The sequence below is a fragment of the Chrysemys picta genome, chromosome 2 (genome assembly GCF_011386835.1).
Source record: "Chrysemys picta bellii isolate R12L10 chromosome 2, ASM1138683v2, whole genome shotgun sequence".
NCBI lineage: Eukaryota > Metazoa > Chordata > Testudines > Emydidae > Chrysemys > Chrysemys picta.
The window spans coordinates 14,138,802-14,162,992 of NC_088792.1; the positions used below are offsets into that span (position 1 = coordinate 14,138,802).

The 24,191-nt window shown below is 46.6% G+C and overlaps 2 protein-coding genes across 3 annotated transcripts in view; one reads left to right on the top strand and one right to left on the bottom strand.

Annotated features, from left to right (window-relative positions):
• Nucleotides 1–10,519, top strand: part of VILL (villin like) — a 59,188-nt gene extending 48,669 nt beyond the window's left edge. The window contains exons 17-20 of the mRNA XM_005297126.4: nucleotides 1,859–2,047; nucleotides 3,660–3,728; nucleotides 6,733–6,993; nucleotides 9,309–10,519. Coding sequence (XP_005297183.1) covers nucleotides 1,859–2,047; nucleotides 3,660–3,728; nucleotides 6,733–6,993; nucleotides 9,309–9,422 — 633 coding nt within the window. The 3' untranslated portion in view covers nucleotides 9,423–10,519. The remainder of the gene's footprint in view (nucleotides 1–1,858; nucleotides 2,048–3,659; nucleotides 3,729–6,732; nucleotides 6,994–9,308) is intronic.
• An 11,784-nt stretch (nucleotides 10,520–22,303) lies between these two features.
• Nucleotides 22,304–24,191, bottom strand: part of PLCD1 (phospholipase C delta 1) — a 98,666-nt gene continuing 96,778 nt past the window's right edge. For both annotated transcript variants that reach the window (XM_005297128.5, XM_005297127.5), the window contains exon 15: nucleotides 22,304–23,531. In XM_005297128.5, coding sequence (XP_005297185.2) covers nucleotides 23,440–23,531 — 92 coding nt within the window. In that variant the 3' untranslated portion in view covers nucleotides 22,304–23,439. The remainder of the gene's footprint in view (nucleotides 23,532–24,191) is intronic.

A 24,191-nucleotide genomic window follows, 5' to 3' on the forward strand; every position in this document is an offset into this window, starting at 1 on the left:
TCTGGTGCCCCATAGGCAAAGCTTTGCCAACACATGTACAGGAACGTGTTCTCTTTGTCACACTGCTAAGCAATTAGTGTCACTGATGCGCTAGCCCCACCCCCAAATCCTCTTCCATGTGCTACAGTCAGTGATCAAAGCCTGGCCCAAATTTTAGGGGACAGAAGGGAGTAGAGTTGGACTGAAAACTCAGCACTCGGCTCTGACTCCAGATTAGGTTTGAATTCTAGGCCAGACCAGCGCTGGGATTTGGGTTTGACATTGGACATTAGGGGATGTCTCCACTGCTGCTGGGACGGGAGCAGGTAGACTCAAGTAGACATCAACAAGCTTGCAAGGGGAGCAGTGGGGGCAAAACACCTAACTGGCTTCAAGACTGAGCTTGGTAAGTTTATGGAGGAGATGGTATGATGTGAGACTGCCTACGAGGGCATGTAGCCGATCTCTGACTGCTGGTCGCAAATATCTCCAACAGCCAGTGATGGGACACTAGATTGGGAGGGCTCTGATTTACTACAGAGAATTCTTTCCCTGGTGGCTGGCTGGTGGGTCTTGCCCACATGCTCAGAGTCTAACTGATGGGCATATTTGGGGTTGGGAAGGAATTTTCGGCCGGGTCAGATTGGCAGAGACCCTGGAGGGGTTTTGCCTTCCTCTGCAGCATGGGTCACGGGTCACTTGCAGGTTTAAACTTGTGTAAATAGTGAATTCTCTGTAACCTGAAGTCTTAAGCCAGGATTTGAGGACTTCAGTAACTCAGCCAGAGGTTCTGGGTGTATTACAGGCATGGGGGGGTGTGGTTCTGGGGCCTGCCATGTGCAGGAGGTCAGTCTAGATGAGCATGACAGTCCCGTCTGACCTTAAAGCCTATGAGACTCACTCATTCTGTACAAGCTAGCGAGAGAAAAACAGCAGCGTGGGCATTGCCGCATGGCCTGTGGTTTGGGCTAGCCACCTGAGCTTGGACCAGGGGCTGCGCGGGCTAGGACGTGAGTGGCCAGCCATTGCTGCATCGTCCATGTTGCTGTTTTTAGTCTACTAGCTCAAGAGGACCTAGGGCGAGTCTGTCCACCCAGGCTGGGACGCTCACTCCCAGCTGCATTGTAGACATACTCCTAGAGTGCTGCTCGCACGGGCTGTCTGCTGTTTCAGAACCAAGTCGGATGTGGTGTGTAGGAATTAGATAGTATCTTGCTAGTGCAGCCTCCCCGTCTTCTATAGTTGTAGACAACGGACCCCTGCCAGAGCCACAGTGTACGTAGGTAGCTCGACCTTGTATGTCTGTACATAGTTAATCAATGTAGTCATTTGGAATCCTGTGTGGTTTCCTCATATTCTTACTGCTGTGTAGAGAGCGGGAAAACAGGCCCCGTCTGACTTCAGAGTCAATCCAGAATCAAAGTCACAAGGACAGTTTCAGAACCAGCCATTCCAATCAGAACCTGACATCCCGAAGAGGCTGATTTCTTGGCTCTTGGTTTAGACCCATCTCTAGAGTGACTAACGGCATTTTTTGTGACTGACGAATGAGCCCACTGCATATTTTCTAGCCCTGAGCGGTGCCATCTGGGAACCCACTTTGCTGCTGAGGCCAGCATTATATGGTACCCGCTTATATGGTGCTACACATGCTTCTCAGGACACCTGCCAGACCATCATTTAATATATAATTTGGTTCCAGGAAATAATTTGACCGGTGCAGCGAACTACCAACAAAGTGGGTTCGTTGTGCTTTGCCCCAGTTACGTACCTTGCTCTGATGTCCAATTATCACAATTATCAATAAGGAGGGAGACTAACCATCCAGATCTCCAGTGGTTCCTACCATTCACTTGTCTTCTCCCTTCTCCCACTGTAGATTTTCCTTTGGATTGGCAAAACCTCCAATACATATGAAAGAAATGAGGCTATTTCCTCAGCCAAAGACTATCTGAAGACCCATCCAGCTGGAAGAGATTTAGCAACACCAATAATAATGGTGAAGCAAGGCTATGAACCACTCACCTTCACCGGCTGGTTCAGTGCTTGGGATCCGTATAAGTGGAGCGTAAGTTACTGGGAAATCTGTGTGTCTTGTCTGTCTGAATGAATATATATATATATTGCATAGACGTATCAGTAGGTAGGGGTCTACGTATTCTCTACTGCGTGTAGCATAAAAATTAGTGAGAATGTCATTTGGGGTGCATCACAAATAGAACTAAGTGAAACAGTTGCTTTAAGAAATTGCTTTTCAATTAAATGCAAATTTTGGGGGGGAGGAAATACATTATATAGTTGAAAATATGAATATTTTAATCAAAACCCCAAATCCTGAAACCCGGATTCCAAACTTGCCTAGCTCTCATTAAAGACAAGCAATTTAGGCCCAACATCTAGATTGTTCAGAGGATTGTCTGTTGTCGTGTTTTTAAGTTTTCACAAAAGCAGATTGTTTCGGTTTTTTAATTAATTGAACACAATCTTGCTGAAACACTGCCCTCCAATCGGTGAAGCCAGACTCCAGCCACCTGGTGGCGATAGAGTGCACATGAATGGAGTAGAAATAGCAAGTGAAATTGAGTAGTGTTGAAGAGATATTGGTAAGTGAAATGGGGGGAAACTACAAATAGCTTCAGCTAAACCCAAGCATTCAAAATCATGAGATTGGCTTAAAAATCATAAGATTGTAAAAAGTAATAAATCTTGGGTTCTTTTTATTTGCCTTCTGGTGTTGGAGTCTTTAGGAATCATATATTTTCAAGCTTTTCCTGGCAACCACAAAGGCTAAAAACTTTGTTTTTTAAATGACAGCTGAGATTCTCACATAATCCCATGACTCCAGGAGCTGGGGCTTTAAGGAAAACACCAGATGCCATGAGAGTTGGCATTCCTATGGCTTTCAGGGCCATATGGTTCCCCTACACTGGTTATTCCTGTCCAGGGGATGGGGAATTGCTGCAATTCTGCACTGAGGGGAATTACTACAAATTCTCTCTTCAATGGGGATGGGATTTGCCCACCCTTGCAAAAGGGGCAGGTGATTAGGATCCCAAAACTAGCAGGTCCCAGGGGACCCCCCAGAGGCAGTGCAAGGACCTGTGCCACTGTGTTTGTTCCCAGATCTCACCCATCCCCTGACAGATAGGCAGGAGATAAATGGAGGCCATAGCACAGGGTATAAAGTGCATTCTACACAAGAACCATGCCTTTCCCTCCATACTATGGCACCCAGTGATGCAGCCTGAGCTCTTAATTCACTCGGCGACTGATGCAGCTCTCAACGCTGCATGTAGTTCCTGTCTTGCAGCCGCAGTTCCTGGGATTCTGCCAGGGCCGGCTCCAGGGTTTTTGCTGCCCCAAGGGGCAAAAAAAAAAGCGCCGCGATCGCGATCTGCGGTGGCAATTCGGCGGAAGGTCCTTCGCTCCAAGTGGGAGTGAGGGACCATCCGCCGAATAGCTGGACGTGCCGCCCCTCTCCCGAGTGGCCGCCCCAAGCACCTGCTTGGCAAGCTGGTGCCTGGAGCCGGCCCTGGATTCTGCATCCCAACTCATGTGGTATTGACCTAGATGCTGGTTTGAGGAGCAGGAGTACGTTGTAACCGCAGTTTGAACGTGCTCACTGAAATAAAAGTGGCCTTTTCGCTGAGTCTGATTCTTATAACTCTCTTTACCTTTAGGATGGCAAGTCCTACGAGGAGATGAAGAATAGCTTAGGAGATGTGTCTGCTATATCAGAGATCGCAGTGGTGAGTGGACACAGAACTTGTAGCTGGAACAGCTAGATTTTACCTGTGCTACCACGGCTAAAAGCTTGTTTCTGTTACCTGAGTAAAAAGGACCAGTTGCTGTTGGTAAACAAAAGAGTCCTAGATGCCAAGGCCAGAAGGGACCATTGTGATCATCTAGTCTGACTTCCTGTATAACACAGGCCAGAGACTTTCCCCTCTATTCCTAGAGCAGATCTTTTAGAGAAACATCCCATCTTGATTTTAAAATCGTCAGTGATGGAGAATCCACCACGAGCCTTGGTAAATTATTTCAATGGTTAATTACTCTTACCATGAAAATTTACACCTTGTTTCCTGTCTGAATTTGTCAAGCGTCAACTTCCAGCCATTGGATTGAGTTAGACCTTTTCTGCTAGACTGAAGGGCTCATTATTAAATATTTGTTCCCCACGTAGGTAGCTATAGACTGTAATCAAGTCACCCCTTAAACTTCTCTTTGTTAAGCTGAATAGATTGAGCTCTTTGAGTCAGTCACTATAAGACAGGTTTTCTATCCTTTAATCATTCTCACGGCTCTTCTCTGAACCATGTCCAATTTATCAACATCCTTCTTGAATTGTGGGCCCCAGAACTGGACACAGTATTCCAGAAGCAGTTGCACCAGTGCCAAATACAGAGGTAAAATAACCTCTCTACTCATATTCAAGGTTCCCTAATTTATATATCCCTGGATTGCAATAGATTCTTTGGCCACAGAGTCACAATGGGAGTTCATGTTCGCTTGATTATCCACCATAACCCCTGAATCTTTTTCAGAGTCACTTATAGTACCCCATCTTATAAGTACAACCTACCGTCTTTGTTCCTAGATGTATACATTTACATTTAATCATATTAAAATGCATACTGTTTGCTTGCACCCAGTTTACCAAGCAATCTGCATTGCTATGAATCAATGACTTGTACTCTTCGTTATTTACCACTCCCCCAATTTTTGTGTCATCTGCAAACATTATTAGTGATAATTTTATGTTTTCTTGCAGGTCATTGATAAAAGTGTTAAATAGCATAGGGCCAAGAACCTATCCCTGCGAGACCCCACTGGACAAACAACCACTTAATGACAATTCCCCATTTACAGTTACATTTTGAGACCTATCAGTTAGTCAGACTTTAATCCATTTAATGTGTGTCATGTTAATTTCATATCATTCTAGCTTTAAAGCAAAATGTCATGCGGTACCAACTCAAACGCCTTACAGAAGTCTATTATGTCAACGCTATTACCATTATCAACCAAACGTAATCTGATCAAAAAAGATATGCATGTTGATTGGTATTAATTACATCACCCTCCTTTAATTCTTTATTAAGAATTATACGCATCAGCTGCTCCATTATCTTGCCTGAGATTGATATCAGGCTGCGTTTTATCCGGGTCATCCCGTTTACCATTTTCAAACATTGGCTCAGCATTAGAATTCTTCCAATCTTCTTGCACTTCCCTAGTACTCTAAGACTTATTGAAAATCGGCATTGATGGTCCAGTTTGCTGCTTGGCTAGTTCTTTTTAAATTCTTGGATGCAAGTTATTCAGACCTGCTGATTTTAAAATGTCTAACTGTAGGAGTTTTTGTCTAACATCTTCCAGAGATAGTAGCGGAATGGAAAGAGTGTTATCATCATCATATGATGGGAGTATATAATCTTTTTTCCCCCCAATTACAGAACCGAAATATTTTGAACACTTCTGCCTTTTTTGAATTATTAGTGATAATTGTGCCATTTCCATCTTGGACTTGTATCATTGTCAGGATTCTTTTTGTTCCTAATATATTTTAAAAACTTCTTCTTGTTGGCCTTAACTCTGCTGGCCATAGATTTCGCCTAGTGTCCCTTTGCTTCCCTTATCAATTTTCTACAGTTTCTAACATGTCATTTATACTTATTACTATCAATTTCCCCTTTCTTCCATTTGTTATATTATTTATTTTTATTGGGGTTTTATAATGTAAACCACTGGTTAGAGCAGGAAATGTGAAGCCACAGTGTCTAGGTTATTGTATGTTCTCAAAGTATGACCTGTGTGTCTTTGTGTAACTCTCAGTGAAATAGGTATAATGATCTGCACCTTCTGTACTACACATAGCTCCCATGGGCTTCAACCACAGCTGCACAAAGGCATCTGACGGCATGGCTTGGCCTTCTGGACAGCCGCTATATAAGTTACATATGCAAAAAAAAAAAAAACAATGGGCAGGGATCTTTGGTGGAGCAGTTTGTATTGGCAGTGCAATCTCAGCACTATGCACTGCTATTAATGATGGCAAAGAGATGCCAAGTACCAATGATAAATGTATGGATTCCACAGGGTTGGTCTTGTTCTATATTTGTACAGCACCTGGCACTATGGGGTCCTGGTATGTGACTAGGGCTCCTGGGTGCTACTGCAAAACAAAAAAATTTAGCTGGATTGGTTAGCCATGATGGTCACATGGTATTGTTTCCGTCCCCTGATTGGGGGGCAGGGAGAAGTTACTGGACAGCCAGTTTTGAACTGTGCAGGGAGAGACGACAGTTTGGGGAGAGGAAGTAGATGAGCATGACAATTTAGAAAACTTCTGACCTTTTCCTTTATGGCTCACACGGACCTTTGCCAAGGCATCATTAGTAAAGAAGTCAGGTTACTGTAAGCAGTATTGACTGGATATTTATAAACCTTACAATCACAGTTGCATCTGGGTTCCAAGGCCATGATGTAACGTCTGATGATTGATGGGAAGCTGCTATATTGAGTAATATTATGGGCTACAAGTTCTCTCTACAGCTTGAGGGTCCTTAGCAATGGGCCAATAGGTCCTGATTCCCCCCCTTTAATATTTTAACCCAACGTATCGCATACTGAGAAAAGACCCACCTGCCCCTGGCAGGAATAAACATCCCAGGAAATCACAAAGTCATCCACAGATCTATTGCACCTGCCCAATGTCACTGTACTGACAGACTTTCTTGTACCCCACAGGATCTTAACAATGCCAATCTGAACAAGAGAAACGCAGACAGTAAACCTGCCAGCCCCGCTGGTTCAAGAACGGAGAGAACTTCACCTGCATATAAACCACACCCCAAAAGCAACGTCAACAGCACTAGCAACTATCAGAATAACAATGCCCCTTCGGTAGTTTCGGCAGTGACCAATGGAAATGGAGCCTATCCCAGAGAGGTGCTGATCAACAAGACAGTGGATGAACTTCCAGAAGGCGTGGATCCCGCTAAAAAAGAGGTGAGGGAATTGTCCAAGCATTGGGTTGATGCAGTTCCAGTTGCACATTGAATTTAGTCAAAATGTTTGGCTAAGTGTGACCTGTTGCTCTCTAGGTTTATTAAGCTTTGCTTGTGGCTAAGGGAGTGCACTGGATAACTGAGGGAAGGATAGACAATAGAATTAGAGTGTTCATCATACTAAACACAAGGGTGACCGTCCCGTAGCGCTGATTAAAAACTGGACTTTCCGTCTTGTGGGAAATTCTAGTATTTCTATACTTGTTTTCATCCCAGATTGGGACAAAAAGGTGAAATATTGAAACTTTCCTCAGAAGAAACGTTTCCAAAACTCATTGATTCAGAAATATGGAAATGTTTCATTTTGACACTTTCCGTTGAAATAAAAGGTTTCTGTACGTCTATAGTCCAGCCAGGGTACAAGGCCCATATAGGACATGGGCACCAGGGACCCAGAACTACAACTCCCAGGAGGCACTATGGCACAGAGATTAAGGTTGACCCCAAATGAAAAAAAGAGTTTTGTTTTTTGTTGACAAAATTAAATGTTTCATTTAGATTTTCCGCAGCAGAAAATTCTGCCAAACTTGATCTTTTCCCGTGGAAAACAGATAGTAATGAAACCCCATTCTCAGTTGGGCAAAGGTTGCATTCAAAATTTTTCTTCTGGCCCTAATGTTTTGCCAGATACCAAAGCCAAAGGCAGATAAATGTGCACCATTCCTGCATGATCCAGGCTCCACGAGGGTTTAATCATCTGGGGACAGCGTGTCTGTTAGCAATTGACAGAGGGGTATCCATCCTCAGCCGAACTTTTAGCAGCACACTGCAAGAACTAACTGTACCTGTTGTACTAATGTTCACACTGGAGCTGTTCAGGAAAAGGGGTGTTTTCTCTCCTGTGATAAACTTCAGTGCAAACAAAAACGCTTGTTTGTTTTCTACAGAGTTTTTTTGGATTTCCATTGGAAACCTGAAAATCAAACCTTTTTGAAACCTTTTTTTGTTTTCAGCAACTGGGAAATTTCAGCTGGTTGAGCAAAAATTTTTGGTTTTACTGAAAACTTTCACCTGAAAACCTCCCCAAAATGTTGTCCCATAGAAATGTCTATTTTGACAAAATAGCCGTTTTCCATTAAAAAACAAAACAAAACAACAACAATAAACTTTAATGGGAGCATTTCAGCCACGGGGGACATTCAGCTCTGTGCAAAAGGCCGGCTTGAGACCTATGCACCAATTAAGTCCTATCTGAGCTGCCAGTCAGGACCTAAGTGGTGCATAGGCCTTGTATGGACTTCTGCAAAAGGGTGAATTTCGCCCACTCTGCATAATGGCTGTTACGGGTGCATTGTGCATAAGGAAGCAGTAACGAAGCTGGAGTGTGTGCACATTCCAAATTGCTAGTTCCACCTCACGCTTCTCGGCACGTCATAATTCTACTCTATTCAGCCCATCACATGTCGTTATGCTGTAAACTCAGTGGGGCAAGGAAGTGTGTGCTTGTCTAGGGTTACCATATTTTGTGCCTCCAAATGGAGGACACTCCATGGCCCCCGGCCCCGCCCCCAGCCCCGCCCAACCCCGCCCCCTCCCCAAAATCTCCGCCCCCTCCCCTGCTTCCTGCGAATATTTGATTCGCGGGAAGCCTGAAGCAGGTAAGGGGGGTGTGGGGGGAGGAGGCGCGGCCCAGGCTGGCCCCCCGGCGTTTCCAGCCTGGGTCGGCTCGGGCCCTGGGGTGCCGGCCCCGGCCGACCACCCCCAGCCCGCCCAGCACTGCCGGTCCCCGGCGGCCCGGCGGCGCACCCCCCGGCTCCCGGCTCCCCGCCGGCCCGGCTCCCCGCGGGCCCGGCTGACCCGGCTCCCCGCCGGCCCGGCGCACCCCCCGGCTCCCGGCTCCCCGCGGGCCCGGCTGACCCGGCTCCCCGCCGGCCCGGCTCCCCGCCGGCCCGGCTGACCCGGCTCCCCGCCGGCCCGGCTCCCCGCCGGCCCGGCTGACCCGGCTCTCCACCGGCCCGGCTGACCTCCCGATTTTCCCGGACATGCCCGGCTTTTGGGGATTTCCCCCCGGACGGGGATTTGAGCCCCCAAAAGCCGGACATGTCCGGGAAAATCCGGACGTATGGTAACCCTAGCTTGTCACACTTCACTCCTTGTGTGGCGCTGTGTACATCAATAGCACTTTGGAGGGCACCACAAGGACTATGCATCACTTCAATTTTAGGATTCTGCAGAGGGGTGGAAACTTAGACTTCATCCTATACAAAAGACACTAACTGAGGGTGACTGTTTCTCTGCTACCGTTTTCCTCTGCAGTACTATCTGTCTGATGCAGACTTCCACGATATCTTTGGGAGATCCAAGGATGAGTTCTACCAGATGCCCAGATGGAAGCAGCAGAACGAGAAGAAACAGCATGGACTGTTTTGAAGCAGAGACTGTCCTGCGCCTGCTGGCTGTGGAATGAAATCATGATCTCTGTAGCCATAGGAGGGGAACACAGATACTTGTCAAAAAAACCTATGCAAAAACCAAAACCAACCCACCCAATCCAGGCCAAGCAAAGCTGCAACCTCTAGGGTCAGAGAAGCTTAATTGAACTGCTCTTCCTTCCCCCCTGCAAACAGTGGATTAGAGATCCATCTCCTGAAGATTTGACTCCATGCTTTGATATTTTCTTGCCAGTTTTGTACCATTATTGCCAGTAGCTGCAAAGACCTGTCAGTGTAGAATTAGTGCATTGTACACAGCGGGACGGTTGCCACGTTTTCAAAGTCGGTGTTTTCATTGTGGAACATAAATACTGCATGGTAGGTTGTTCAATTGTCACGTTTGAGATGAGGCAGGACCAATACAAAGATGTAGTGGGAACTGGAGTAGCCAAAGTAGAGTAGATGAGTGATACTTTCAGATGGACAACTTCCAGCTCCCACAAGTGGCTTTTTCCCAGTAAGGAATAAAGATAATAAATGTTTGAGTAAAGTTCATAACCTGACATGGTAAAAATTCATCAGAACCTGGCTCAAAAAAATAACATTTTTAATTTATTAAATGACTTATTTGAAAAGAAAGCAGAGACATAGAGCCAGGGGCTGCTGTCTATTTCCAGAGTCAGGCCCCAGTTTTTCCAATCGGACCTGTGTGCTGAATCCTTGCTCCATACAGAGCCCCATTGACACGAGTGGATTCACATCCTGGATTCACACGGATATAAGAATCTGCCCATGTGCCTCCGATTGCAGGATCAGAGTCTTAGGGAAACTATTAGGTTTTCACTGGTATAATCAGGAGCAGAAAGTGGTTTGTCTCCACATGGCCTCTCTCAATCACTCTGTCACCACATTCTGCTCTGGGTACAAAGAGCACATTCCATACCATTTATTGAATTTTGATTTGGGGCACGTGGGTGATTACAATGTAATGGATCCGGCTGTAAAAAATCAATGTGACAATGGCTACAGTTTCAGCTTTGTTCCGTTCAAACCCAAGCAGTGATTTCACATAAACAACCGAAAGTCATGCTTTAACGATGTTCTTAATAAAAATGCGTGTGATGGGCTCGTTTCACTAGGGTAAACTCTGCCCATCTGAGAGAACTACTGGCCCACACCTCCCACCAGTAAAATAGCCTGGTGATTTTGTGGGTGGTGGATGGGATTTCTAAAAAATAATTTTGTAATAACTTCTGGCTGGATTGTCAGCCCTGGAGCTGGAAAACTTGTCTATCCCTGGAGCAGGCATAACACAGGTCATAGAAGTGCAAGCTTCCCCTCCGTTAGCCTGATATAAAGGAACACCTCTAGAAGTGAGAGGAGGTACTTCATTTCCCTTCATGCCCATTCAGTAATTGGGCTGGTGTGATGGGGTTCCCTGGATGCAACCTGAACTGTGGAATTGTTGAGTCCTCTGTCCGCCCAACCTGGGCTCCCTCGCACATTGTGATGCTGTTGGCAAGCAACAAACCTCTGGCAGGTACTGCACTTACACAGATATCCACAAGCAGAGACATGCCCAACTGAGTTACATGAATGCTTTTCCCAGCCACTCATGAACTAACAGAGAGGCTTCAGTCAATTCCCCTCCCTCCCCCGCTCCCCAGACTTGCAGCCAGCTGTGCTGCCTTGCCCTGATCAGAAGCCTGACCAGTGTACATTCATTACCCAGTCTTGATGTGGAGAGGACACTCACTAGCCTTTAGCAAAAAGAATGAGGAGTCCTTGGGGCACCTTAGAGACTAACAAATTTATTTGGGCATAAGCTTTCGTGGGCTAAAACCCACTTCATCGGATGCATGCAGTGGAAAATACAATAGGAAGATATATATACACAGAGAACATGAAACAATGGGTGTTGCCATACCAACTATAACGAGTCTAATGGCAACACCCATTGTTCCATGTTCTCTATGTATATATATCTTCCTACTGTATTTTCCACGGCATGCATCCGATGAAGTGGGGTTTAGCCCACAAAAGCTTATGCCCAAATCAATTTGTTAGTCTCTAAGGTGCCACAAGGACTCCTCGTTCTTTTTGCTGATACAGACTAACACGGCTACCACTCTGAAACCTGCCACTAGCCTTTGTAAACTGATCTGAGATTTCCCAGGCACTTCAGAAAAAAACCCACTGCTTTAGGTAAAACATAAAACACATTTATTAACTACAGCAAGGTAGATTTTAAGTGATTGTAAGTAGTAAGCGTAGAGATCAATGTTGGTTACCTAAGAAATAAAAGTAAATTTGCACTCTGAGTTCTCTAAACTAAACAAGATTTGAATCAAGTAGTGCCTCACCCTGACAGGTGGTACAAACAGGTCACAGAACTTCAATACACAAGCTGGGACTCTCCTCCAGCCTGGGACCACCCTCCCCAGTTCAAAGTCTTTATCCTCCAGATGTGTTCCCAGGTGTTGAGTTATTGGGGCAGTGAGGCCCAGTCATGATGTCACTTCCCCACTTTATAATTTCTTCCAGCTGCCTGGAAACACCTATGCTTGTGACGTGTGGATCCGCCCCCCTTGCTCAAGGATTCTCCATTGTCTATGTGTGCTGTCTGTGGAGTCTTCTGGGATGGTCGTTAGGAGTATGGATTCCCTTTAATGGGCCATCAGGGCGTCTAGCTCCTCCATTGTTGTACCTGAAAGGCTGGTCGTGGGTGTGCCAAACCTCACTATGGAGTTCAGTAACATACACACAAACCTTCATAACTTCCCATACAACGGTAGCACATACAATCCAACAGGATATTAATGTTCAACAGATAAAGATGATACCTCACAAGGGGCACTTTGTACAAAACATATTAATTATATGACAGTGGTGAATATGGGGGTTCCAGGGTGTTGTTTTGAGGTACAGTGTGCCACACCTGGCTCCTGCATCCGTGCAAAAAATGAGTGATTTTAATTATTTTTTTATTTTTAACAATTTTTCTTATTATTTGTAGTAACATAGCACCAGGTGCTCTGGACCCTTGTCCATTTTAGAACTGGACTAAGGCCCCTAAGGAACTTTTAGTGTAGACCAGCAGGGTCTACATGGGCCAGTTCGTGTGCAACATGGTGCACTTTAGAAATCATAGTGTGTATTGGTGTACAGTGTAGACAAACCTTTAGGCCAACAACTCGTATCATATAGGCCACCAACTAGCCAACAGCTGGTAACAAATTTTGGTTGCTATGGAGCTACACTGGATTGGAATTGGCAGGGCTGGCTCCAGGCACCAGCTTCTCAAGCAGGTGCTTGGGGCGGCCGTTCCGGACAGGGGCGGCAGTTCCAGGTATTCGGCGGCAATTCGGCGGAGGGTCCGTCACTCCGCCTGGGAGTGAAGGACCTCCCACCGAATTGCCGCCGCAGATCGCGATCGCGGCTTTTTTTAGATCACAATCGCGGCTTTTTTTTTTTTTTTTTTTTTGGTTTTGGCTGCTTGGGGCGGCCCTGGGAATTGGTGACCTCAAGGTGATAGGTTCTAAACAGTCTTCTAGTTAAGAAAGTGGCAACAGTCTTCATTCTGGTTTCATACTCAATATCTGAATATTTATTTTCCGTATGATTGCTGTCCCTGTTTTGCTTTAAAAGCCTGATCCAAAGCAGGGCCACCCAGAGGATTCAGGGGGCCTGGGGCAAAGCAATTTTGGGGGCCCCTTCCCTAAAAAAAAGTTGCAATACTATAGAATACTATGTTCTCGTGGGGGCCCCTGGGGCAAATTGCCCCACTTGCGCCCCTCTCCCCCCCCCCCCCCCCCCGGGTAGCCCTGATCCAAAGATCATCGACGTCAATTGGAGGGCTGTCTTTGACGCATGGAGCACAGCAAGCAGGGCTACAACAATACTGCACATTCAGGCATCGGACAATTGACATGTGAATGGCCACACTGGATCAGACCAATGGTCCATCTAGCCCAGTATCCTGGCTTCCATCAGAGACTGGTGCCAGATGCTTCAGAGGGAATGAACAGAACAGGGCAATTTATCAAGTGATCCATCCTGTCATCCAGCTTCTGACAGTCAGAGATTTATGGACTCCCAGAGCATGGGGTCGCATCCCTGACCATCTTGGCTAATAACAATTGATGGACCTATCCTCCATGAACTGATTTAACTCTTTCTTGAGCCCAGTTATACTTTGGGCCTTCACAACATCCCCTGGCAATGAATTCCACAGGTTGACTGTGCATTGTGTGAAGTCCCTCCTTATGTTTGTTTTTAAACCTGCTGCCTATTAATTTGATTGGGTGATCCCTGGTTTTTGTGCCAAGTGAAGGGGTAAACTATTCTTCTTTATTCACTTGCTCAACATCATTCATGACTGAATAAACCTCTATCAAATCCCCCCTTAGCCGTCTCTTTTCTAAGGTGAATGGTCACAGGCTTTTTAATTTCTCCTTGTATGGAAGCTGTTCCCTACCCCTAATCATTTTTTATGCCTTTCTCTCTACTTTTTCCAATTCTATTATATCTTTTTGGAGATGGGGTGATGAGAGCTACACGCAGTATTCAAGGTGTGGGCATACAATGGATTTATATAGTGGCAGTTTCTGCAGGCAGGCCCAGCATTGAATGCACTGGGGTGATGGAACTACTAAATTGCACCTGGAGGGGGTCCCTCTAGGTCAGAGCTCAGGCACATGGGTGGGGACTGAGTGAGGGAGCTCATCCTGTTTGCTTCCCACAGTGCCCACATTCACACTGTCCGCTGGAGACCTCACAGCATCTTGCATAAATGGTGATCGTCATTCTCCATCTTCCAGCAAGGTTAATGGAGACACAGAGGGTCAGAGTGAGAGTTGGGTATAAGAGCCATACTTTGACTCCCAACAGTGGTTCATTCCAGTGGATCACAACTGCCCCTTTCCATCACGCTTACACAGCTTTATCAGGATGATGAACGTGTGGCTGTATAATACACTGGCTGATCATGTCTCCGGCTGGTGCCTGACTCCAGCAAGGCTAGTAGTCTGCTATTTACTCACCCCTAACGCCCTCTCCTTTAGATCAGAGGGTGTCAAGGTGTCTTGCTGTGAAGGTCCCATCCTCGCTGATAGCCATGGTGTATATCACCCCTTTACAGTTACATGTGTCTAAAACCACATCCAGGTTCATGTTTTGACATTCAAATCAGCATCACCGAGAGCTGAGCTCTAAAGGCCAGATTTACAAAGGTATTTAGGCACCTAAAAATACAAATAGGTGCCTAGCAGATCTTATGAAAATACCCAGGTTTGGTACTCAACTCCCAGGGGCAGCACCAGGGCAGCAAGCGCGTGCCTGGGGCAGCAAGCCGCGTTGGGTGGCCTGCTGGTCACTGTGAGGGTGGCAGTCAGGAAGCCTTCGGCGGCGTTTCTGCAGGTGGTCCACCGGTCCCGCGGCTTCGGCAGCAATTCGGTGGTGCGGGACCAGCAGCTCACCCGCAGAACCGCCGCCAAATCCGCGGGACTGGCAGACTTCCTGCAGAAACGCCACCGAAGGCTCCCTGACTGCCACGCTTGGGGCGGCAAAAAACAGAGCTGCCCCTGCCAACTCCCATTGACTTTCAGCACCTAAATACTTTTGTAAGTCTGGTCCTAAGTGCCCAGCACCAAAGCCAATAGGAACTTGATCAGGATCTAAACAATGTACCAAGCAGAATAGGAGCAGGACCGGCGCAACCCATTAGGTGACCTAGGCGGTCACCTAGGGCGCTAACATTTGGGGGGCGGCGGCCGGATCTTCGGCTGCCCCGGTCGGCAGTGGTATTTCGGGGGTGGGACCTTCCGCTGCCTCTGTCGGGGACAGCATTTCAGGGGCGGGACCTTCCACCGCTTAGGGCGGCAAAAAAGCTGGCGGCGCTCCTGAGTAGGAGAAAGAGCATAGAAGACTCCCCAGAAGAATCTATTGGGGAAGCAAAGTGAGAGAGTCAGTTTAAGCAAGCAGCAAATAAGGAGCCGCATGAGCTAGACAAAGAAGAAATGGCAACAAGGATGTGGGGACAGCTACTGATGCATGAATAAGGAAGCAGGGGAAACAGGAGGCACAAGTCACCAGCTGTATAATCCAGTTTTTATTGCATCATCGTATCTATTTTGAACACCAACTATGATCAGTGTATGTCATCCCTGAAAAGTGGTCAGACGGCTCTGCCCAACTGTATTCACCTCCTATACACATCACATTTATGTGACTTGCCCTTTGCATCTCCAGAATTAATCAATTACACATTGCTGCTCAATAGAGTGCAGTGAATCTTGCCTAAAAGCTTTGCACGTGGGCCATAAGTCTATCAGCTGATTGATTCAGGAGTGATAGACATACAATAGGATTTGGGAGATTGGTCTATTTCACTGCAGGTTACCTTCACTCTTGCTCTTGTAACACACAGGAAAACCCCAGTGAGAGGGTTATTACTCTCACTCAAAAGCTGGTAGACTATTTTTACAAACAATAAATCAAAGCGATATTTTAGCCCACTGCAAAAACATTGATCTTGTCTCCTTTGTAGAGTGAGTGGCTTACTCAGCTGTATGTAGTTCATAAATGCAGAGAGAAATGGTCCTTAATGGACACATATCTAGACTTGATAACACTTCCCAGCAGTGTCTGACAGAGCGTTCCACTTTCCTGCTGCTAGCTGACATTCATAGAGTGCTTGTCATCGCAACGCATCAAGAGAGCATCACAAAACACCCTGAAGATTAGCCAGTGATTACTTCATTCACCAACAGGCTGAACTGCAGCAGCTGTTGCACAGTGCATGGCCACGCTTCTGAACAGCTTTAGGGGAGGGAATGAAGAACCCACCAACCTGGAATGGGACCAGGATGCTAATCCCTGGCCTAATATCCTTACTCTTAAGAAAATCAGCAGGTTCTTTAACAATGCCAGGTGAGTGGGACACTGGTGTAACATCTCCCCGAGCCCATCGGCTCACTGCCCCTTACCCTTCAGCTGAGTTATTGCCTCCGCCCCTATTTAGCCCCAGAACTTGCAGAACACAGGCAGCGTCTGCAACCAGAGATTAAACTGAGACTCACAACCAGAGCGTTAATGCCGTGGATCTAACCGCAACCTTGACCAGACAATGACTCCAGGTTACAACAGCACCAAGTTTCAGGAGCCCCCTGAAACTAGCCCTAAAGAAAGGAACGGGGGCTGTGTAACCCACTGGTCAGTGTGTGTTACACATCCTGCTCTGCGCCCGGGCCACGGACAGTGAATGTTGCAGCCCCAGCTACGGAGCCTTTGCTTTTTAGCTTAAACTGTAGCAGCTCATGGTTTAGCTTGGGAGGTCCCAGGTTCAATCAGCAGCTTCCAGGTGGTCGTCAGAGCTGCAACCCTCTGGCCCTGTGTTGCAGTCCCCCTATACTGCATTGATTTCCATATGGCTGAGCGTCTGCATTTCCTTTTGCATCTTCCAGGGCAAAGGCAGCAGTAGTATGTGTGTGTGTGTTACTTGGAACACGGGGAGTGGACAGGGAGATGCTCCAGCTATTCCCAGGGCCTAGCTAAAAGCTTACACCCTCCTGGGGAGGCAGGCTTCCGTGCCATATGCTGCACCTCTATAAACAGCCTAAAAATGATGCAGTCCCCCTAGATCGGAGAAGAACAAGCCACCAGCAGCCATGTTCCTTCCTCCAGCTAAGTGGACTATTTTCATTGCCCCATTAGTGTGGCGTGAGGCCCCTTTGTGCTCATGAGTCACAAATATTGTGTCCATTAAGACTTATGTGCCGAAACTATCTGTGTTTCTCATCAACGAGCCACATGGCCTTAAGGACTGGCTTTTGGCTAGATTGCCTTGATCCTTACATCACCAGTTTGAACACAGCCCAGATTGCTAGCTGCCTGTTTCTCTTTAATTAGATTTCCCCCAGCGTATGAAGCTAACTAATGGGCACCACCCTGTGTGTGGAGGGTATTTCACAGATCACCCCTTTCTCTCTTGGGTAAATGTTGTCCTGAACCAGCCACCCTCTCGGTGGGAGTGTGGGGTTGACGTTAGTGCTTCAGTTACTATGATCCTTCATTGCTGTTCATAGTTACATCAGGGTGTTTGAAGTGTGCCCAGATGCCTGGATTAGCCATAGCTCAATGGAAACCGCAGTCATTCCTTTCAAAACCTCTCCTTGCTGTGGACCCATTCAAGTCTAGCCATCTCATCAGAACGCTTTTGATTTCATTTGGGGGTTTGTCAGGATAAGGCTTAATCAGAAACAGCTGAACCACTGAGTGATTTCAGAAAGAACACTCATTCAGCTGAAGAGAAATGATCCACCAGTCTCCAGCTGAGAGATCACTGCCTTTGGCCTGAGACTTAGGGTGTCTGCACTGCAGAAGGGAGGTACGATTCCCAGCATGCATCGACTAGAGATGCCACTTGCCTATTTTAAATCAGACAGTCCTCTTTGTGGGTGATTTGTACCATATCCAGTACTGAAACAAAACCTGACATGGTTTTGTCCGATATCGGACTGGGGACCCCATTTTGAGGAGCATGCCACTCCACCCCAGCCAGTGTGACTGTAACCCTGCCTTAGTAGGTGACAACTGAAGATGTCAAATTCAGGACGAACTGCTGAGAAACCGGGCAAACACAACCCAAAACTGGTGGTTATTCTTTTATAAGATATACCAAACCAGCCACAAAAGCAAACTCCTGTTTCACCACACTGGCTAAGAAGAAAACAAAGGCAGTTTCCTCAGACGTTCCAGCTTTTATATCACCACCAAAAATACTGGATTCAGAGATGAGAGGTTCTTTACAACCAGTCTCCTCAAATAAAAGGTTCTTCTGATCCCAAAGGACCAGCCACACACCCAGGTCAATATATAACTTAGAGCTTACCCAAAAATCACGCCGATGCCAATCCTTCAGTATCTAAAATCTAACAGTTTATTTATAAAAAGAAAGACAGAAAGGTCAGTGTTAAAATTGGTTAAAGGAATCAATTACATACAGTAATGGCAAAGTTCTTGGTTCAGGCTTGTAGCAGCTGTTGGAATAAACTGCTGGCTTAAGTCTGGAGTACATCCACAGCTTGGATGGGTCATTCAGTCCTTTGTTCAGAGCTTCAGTTTGTTGCAAAGTTCCTCCAGAGGTAAGAAGCAGGATTGAAGACAAAATTGAGGTGTTTCCAGGGCCTTTTACAGCTTTTGCCATGTGGCAGGCATCCCATTGTTCTTATTGTGGAAAATGACAGCAACAAGATGGAGTTTGGAGTCACATGGGCAAGTCACGTGTCCATGCCCAATTTCGCTCAGTCCTTGCAGGAAGCCATTACCTACACTCCAGACAGCACAATTACATGACAGTCCACTCAGTGCAGATGGGCATCTTGCATGGTCCATTGTCAACCATGTGTTTCTTGATGAGCCACTTAATTTGAATAGTCCCTCCAAGATGTGCTGGCTAGCTCCTTTGTGGGCGGTACTGCAGGAGTCAACATTTGAAATCCAGGTATAGAGCCAAACTTATAACTTCAAATACAAACATGATACAGGCATACAGATAGCATAATCCTAACCAGCAACTCAGAACCTTTTCATAGACACCTTGCTTGACAAGATTTGCTGCAAATATATAACAGTGTTTGCAACAATGCTCTATATGGTCATATTTTAATCAGATACTGTCACACTGACGTCACACACATCCCATGCATGCACGGTCATGCTCTTCAAAATGACATTCCCCCACCTGGCCCAACCTCACACGCACCATCACACCAGATGAGGGGGATCCCCGCAATACCCAGAAGTACTGGAACGTCCGGTATGCTGGGAATTCGTCTGTGGCCACCCTAGCGTAGCCAGACACGCACTAACTCGGCTCGTTGCTGCCCAGGCAGCAGCTAAGACTAGCCACTCAAGCCCAAGCCCGCCTTGTTGGGTCCAAGCGTGGGTGGCAGCCCAAGCAGCAGTGTCCACGCTGCTACTTTTAGCAGACTAGCCCAAGTCTGGCTACCCGGACTGGGAATCACAGCCCAGCTGCAGTGCAGACCCTTGACTATCCCAGCACTTTTCACATTTCCGGCTAGATTCACAAGGGGGACGTAGGCATCTAGAGGGGCAGTTAGGCACCTAAGTCCAATATTTAGGTGTCCCGTTCGTTCACTAAACCACCGCTGAGCTGCCGCCTAACCCGATAGTTGTCTCAAGTCCCCATCATGGCACTCAAGTTTCTGTCGGTAAAGTCCCCATGGTGCCTACTTTTCTGCTGGTGGGCAGGTGCAAAGCCACCTACGTCCTGAAACCACTTGGCAGCTCAGTGCCCAACTCACCTCTAAGCCCCAGCTGGATGCACAAACTAGGCTTCTCCCCGCACAGATTGCCTTTGGCTGCGGGGGTGGGGGGTCCTCAGGAGTCTCAGAGCACATCTCGACTGGGGCCCCCACAAACCACAGCTGTGGTGCCTGTAGCAGGGTATTCTGCGGGGGGGCTCTCAATTTCTGCTGCTGAAACTGTGCCACTTTGTATAAATAATTCAATAGCGAGAGGGTCCAAGACCAACGTTACAGCCCAGCGGTCAGGGCCCTCGCCTGGGAGATAGGAGATGTGGGTTCAAGTCCTGGCTCAGCGTCAAAGCTGGGATTTGAACTTGGGGTCTCCCACAGTCTGGTTGAGAGCTCCAGTCAGTGGGGCATTGGGTATGGGGCACCTCTATCTTCTCCTTGGTTTGCCTTGATGAAGGGCTAGCCTGGTTTAGCAGAGGTAGACACCTCCCTCTGGCCTGGAGTTAGTTGCCTAACTCCCTTTGAGGGGTGGGATGTCAGCCCCCTCCCTCTCCTCAGCACTTCCTATTAGCTAGCTTAGGCAGCTCCCCCCTCAGCAGGTTGGCATCTATGAATCCCTTTTAGGCACCTCACTCTCCCCCATGCATGGTAAAAGGAACCTGGGTGTCTGACTTGGGGTTGCAAATTCCACTAGGCGGCAGGGTGCTGAGCGCTGCAACACCTCGGGCCCCCTTGGGAGTCTAGCCCCCACTACACATCAAAAAGTTATTCACTGGGGCCAGATCCTGCAACGTCTGCCTCACACGCGTAACCCCACTGGAGTCCGTGGGATGGCTTGTTGAGTACGAGTTACTGTGATGAAGGAGCGTTTGCAGGGGGGGCACACAGATCCAGGCATGTTGTGCTTACAGAGCACTTGTCGGCTCAGAGCACTTTACAACCAAGGTAAAGTCTCATGATCCCTGTTTTACAAATGAGAAACTGAGGCACAGAGAGGTTTTTCGCTCATGTCACTAGCACGAACCATGACAACCAAACCCAGTGCCAGTACATTACTCGCTCCCCAATAGGGGCCTCATTAGCTGTGGCACAGGGGAGCAGTTGCCCCTCCCAGGACCTTGGTTCCCCTCTGACTTTTAGGCAGCTACTTTAAGCAGCAGATTTGGCCTGGTTTTCCCTCCGACATGAGAGAGAGGCAGCCGGGCCAAATTTGCGTGGCGCTGTGACCCTGTGCACCAGGTCGCAATGCCACTCACTTAAATTTGGCCTGGCAATTTTTTGGCCTCATGCTAGAGGGGCAACCATGCCAAATGCACTGCCCCAAGCCCATGAAGACGGGGATGGCAGATTGTCTCAAGCAGCCTCTGGCCAGCCAAATAGAAAGTAGCCACCACAGCCTGGGCCAATGCTGAGTGCAAAGAAAGCAGAGATGCCCCAGGCCGGCTATTGGTGAGTCACCCCTGATCCTGGCCCCCCTCTAGGATGGGACCAGCCCACGAACCCCTCACAAGCAGCCAGAGCCTCATCAGGAAGGCGAAAGCAGGGATTCAGAGGCAGCTCTGTCTCACCACTGATTTTTTTTCTGAACCAACACTCCTGCTCCCCAGCAGTTCCACAACACACACCTGGCGTCTGAACTTCCTCAGAGGTAAAACACAAGAGTCGGCTGCCAGTTTCTAACAAATCCACGTGCTACAGGACGCCAGCATGGAAGTCCTGCTCTATCTGCTCCAAAAACAACACTCTGTGTCCTCTGGCTAAAAGGGAAGGTTATGCTATAGAGGGGTTTGTTTAGGGCTAAGATGGATTCCAAAGACCTGAGCAGGTAGTTTGCAGCCTCTTTTATAAGAGGCACCTGGGTTTCCCCAGGTGCCCTCTTGATTGCCGCAAGACTATAAAAATGAATCATGGGCCTATGCTCTGGGAAGTTTTGGTAAGCAGCTAGGGAAAGCATAGTGTGCGATCAGGGTATTCCTGACCAGAGAGTGCTCTATAGCGTGAGTGCGTGCTATCAAAGAGCCCTTGTGCTAAGAAGCCGTTAGCTCTTGTAGCAATATACTACGTTTGTAGAAAACAAGGCTATGATGAACTATATCTTACCTGCTTGTACTGCTGTCGCTAGCACTTGTGCTCCCTTAGCTGCCAGTAACTAATTTAAAGTAAGGGTTTGGCTGGGTATTTTTAATGATTAGACACAAAGTCTAAGTCCCCCAAACAACAATCAAACAGTTAATGGTTTAGAACACCAGCCAACAGCAGTGTGTCCAGAAGAAAGGTTAACATAGCTGCTAGCAAATACTGCAGCAAAATACATCTTCCACCAGAAGCCCTAGTGAATAGAGGGGTTTTGTTGTGTTGGCTAAAAGTCACTCACCTGGGCTAGTTTGGGCCAAGGGAGCGTGGGGGAGTGAGTGGAACAGGACTCAAAGAGACACTGACATCTTTCCTTCACCCAATTGCTTTGTGCCTCTTATTGTGTCATGCATTAGAACAAAGTGAAACTGACTAAATATGGACGATGAAACAGACAAGACTTACATTCTTCCCGCCTGCATTACAAGAAGTAACAAAAGAGGAGAAAGGATGAAAAATAAATCAGCTATTTTTTCAGAATGCTTCCGTTTTTAATAGTCTGAAGTATGATCAGTAACACAAGTGTGGACAATTTTTGAAAATATATTATTTTCTCTCTACATTATTCCTCTAGCTCTGTAGCTGTATTTTGGAAAAAACAAAACAACCCACACACCTTACTGGTTTCATGTTCAGAGAGCTGCTGTCTATTTTTACTGTGCTGTGATGTTCAGTTCCATCCAGTGAAATAATAACCAGATAAACATTTAAAATTATTCTTTCTACTGCCTTTTTCTCAGCTTCTCCTTCTTCAAAAAGATGTTTTCCATACACACTGAAAACGTTTTACAGACTGTATTTAAAAACAACAACCTTTCATACGTTCAGTTTAATACACTTACATTGTCTTCCGTGAAATTAAGTCTCTGTGGTCATCCTGTGTTTAAAAAAGAATTCCCCACACTTACAACTTCTTCTTTCCTTTGAAGAATGTGACTCAGCCCTGTTCATGCTGGATGCAAATAGCACATCAGTGGAGTAGTGTTCATGTATTTTTCATCATATTACAAAATAAAGGTGATCTTTGTAGTGTAGCTTTTTATACTGTAATAAAGAGGACAGAACTGTGTCTGAATTTAGGATTTAAAAGAGTGGAGTATGGGCCTGATCTGAAGCCAACAGGTGTTTGTCCACTGACTTCACTGGCCTTTGGATCAGGGCTTATTTGTCCACCATATATTGCTTATACAAAGTTTGGATGTGCACCTTTACAATGACAAGGATGCAAGTGTCACATCTGCCTTCCATTGAACAAACACAACACCCCTCACTAATCTAAAATTCATTTAAAATCCCTAAACTGCTCTATAAAAATAGGAGTAAAAGAAGAATGACCATTCATTAAAAATCAAAACGTGTTGAATAGTCTTATTAACAAAATCTCAACAGCAGTGTCAGAATATTTTCAGCATAATGAATGGAGGGTGTGTACAGAATAAAGGTATTTTTAGCAGCACGGGAGTCAGGCTGCACTGACTGATACCCCTCCCAAACCCAGAGAAGCCACTGGGGATTGCACAGGGTAGGGATGAGGGCAGATTTCGGTTCATTTTTAGTCTGTAGCAGTGTCCATTGATTCTTGAAAGATGGGTTCCTCTGCTGTTTCTAATTATTGTCCAGAATATTGATGTGCACAAAAAGCATGGCTGATGGGTATGGGTCCCCATTCTTGGTCAAAAGATGAATGTGGCGGTAGCCTGGAATGAGGAAATACACAGACACAAATGTTCAGTTTCAAGTGATGACGAGGTTGCTACTCTGAATGTTTTACACACAACACCATGGGATTGGATGAGAGAGCAGCTTATTTTTTATACACAGGACTAGGGGCATTTCTACTGCCATGCGAAAGAGTGACCGTCCCACATCACTTCCATTTCCTACGCCCGAGTCTTCCCCTTCCCTGACCTTTAACTTTGGGCCACCTATAACCGGTACAACAGTGCACTGTGTTATGGTACAATCCAGTGATATGTTATGGCTCCACAATTACACTTTACACCTCTTCTACAGCTCTTTCCATCTGAGATCTCAAAGCCCTCAACAAGCATTACATGGTTCAGTGACTACGTTAGCGTTAAGTGACTTGCCCAGTGGCTCACAGGCAGTGGGAGAGACAAGAATAGGAACCAAGAATCCTACTACCGCCGCCCTAATCGCTGCTTCCCTATAGGTGCTACTCCATAAACAATATATGCTGATTTTTTTTAAAGGTCCCTACTTATCCAACCCTAATTACAGTGCTTATTAAGTTGCTAGGATTACACTGAGCAGAGTTCACATTTGACCAAAAACTGGGTCTGATCCCACTACATTTACAATAGATCACTCATGACCCTTGGTTTCGAATTGTGCCT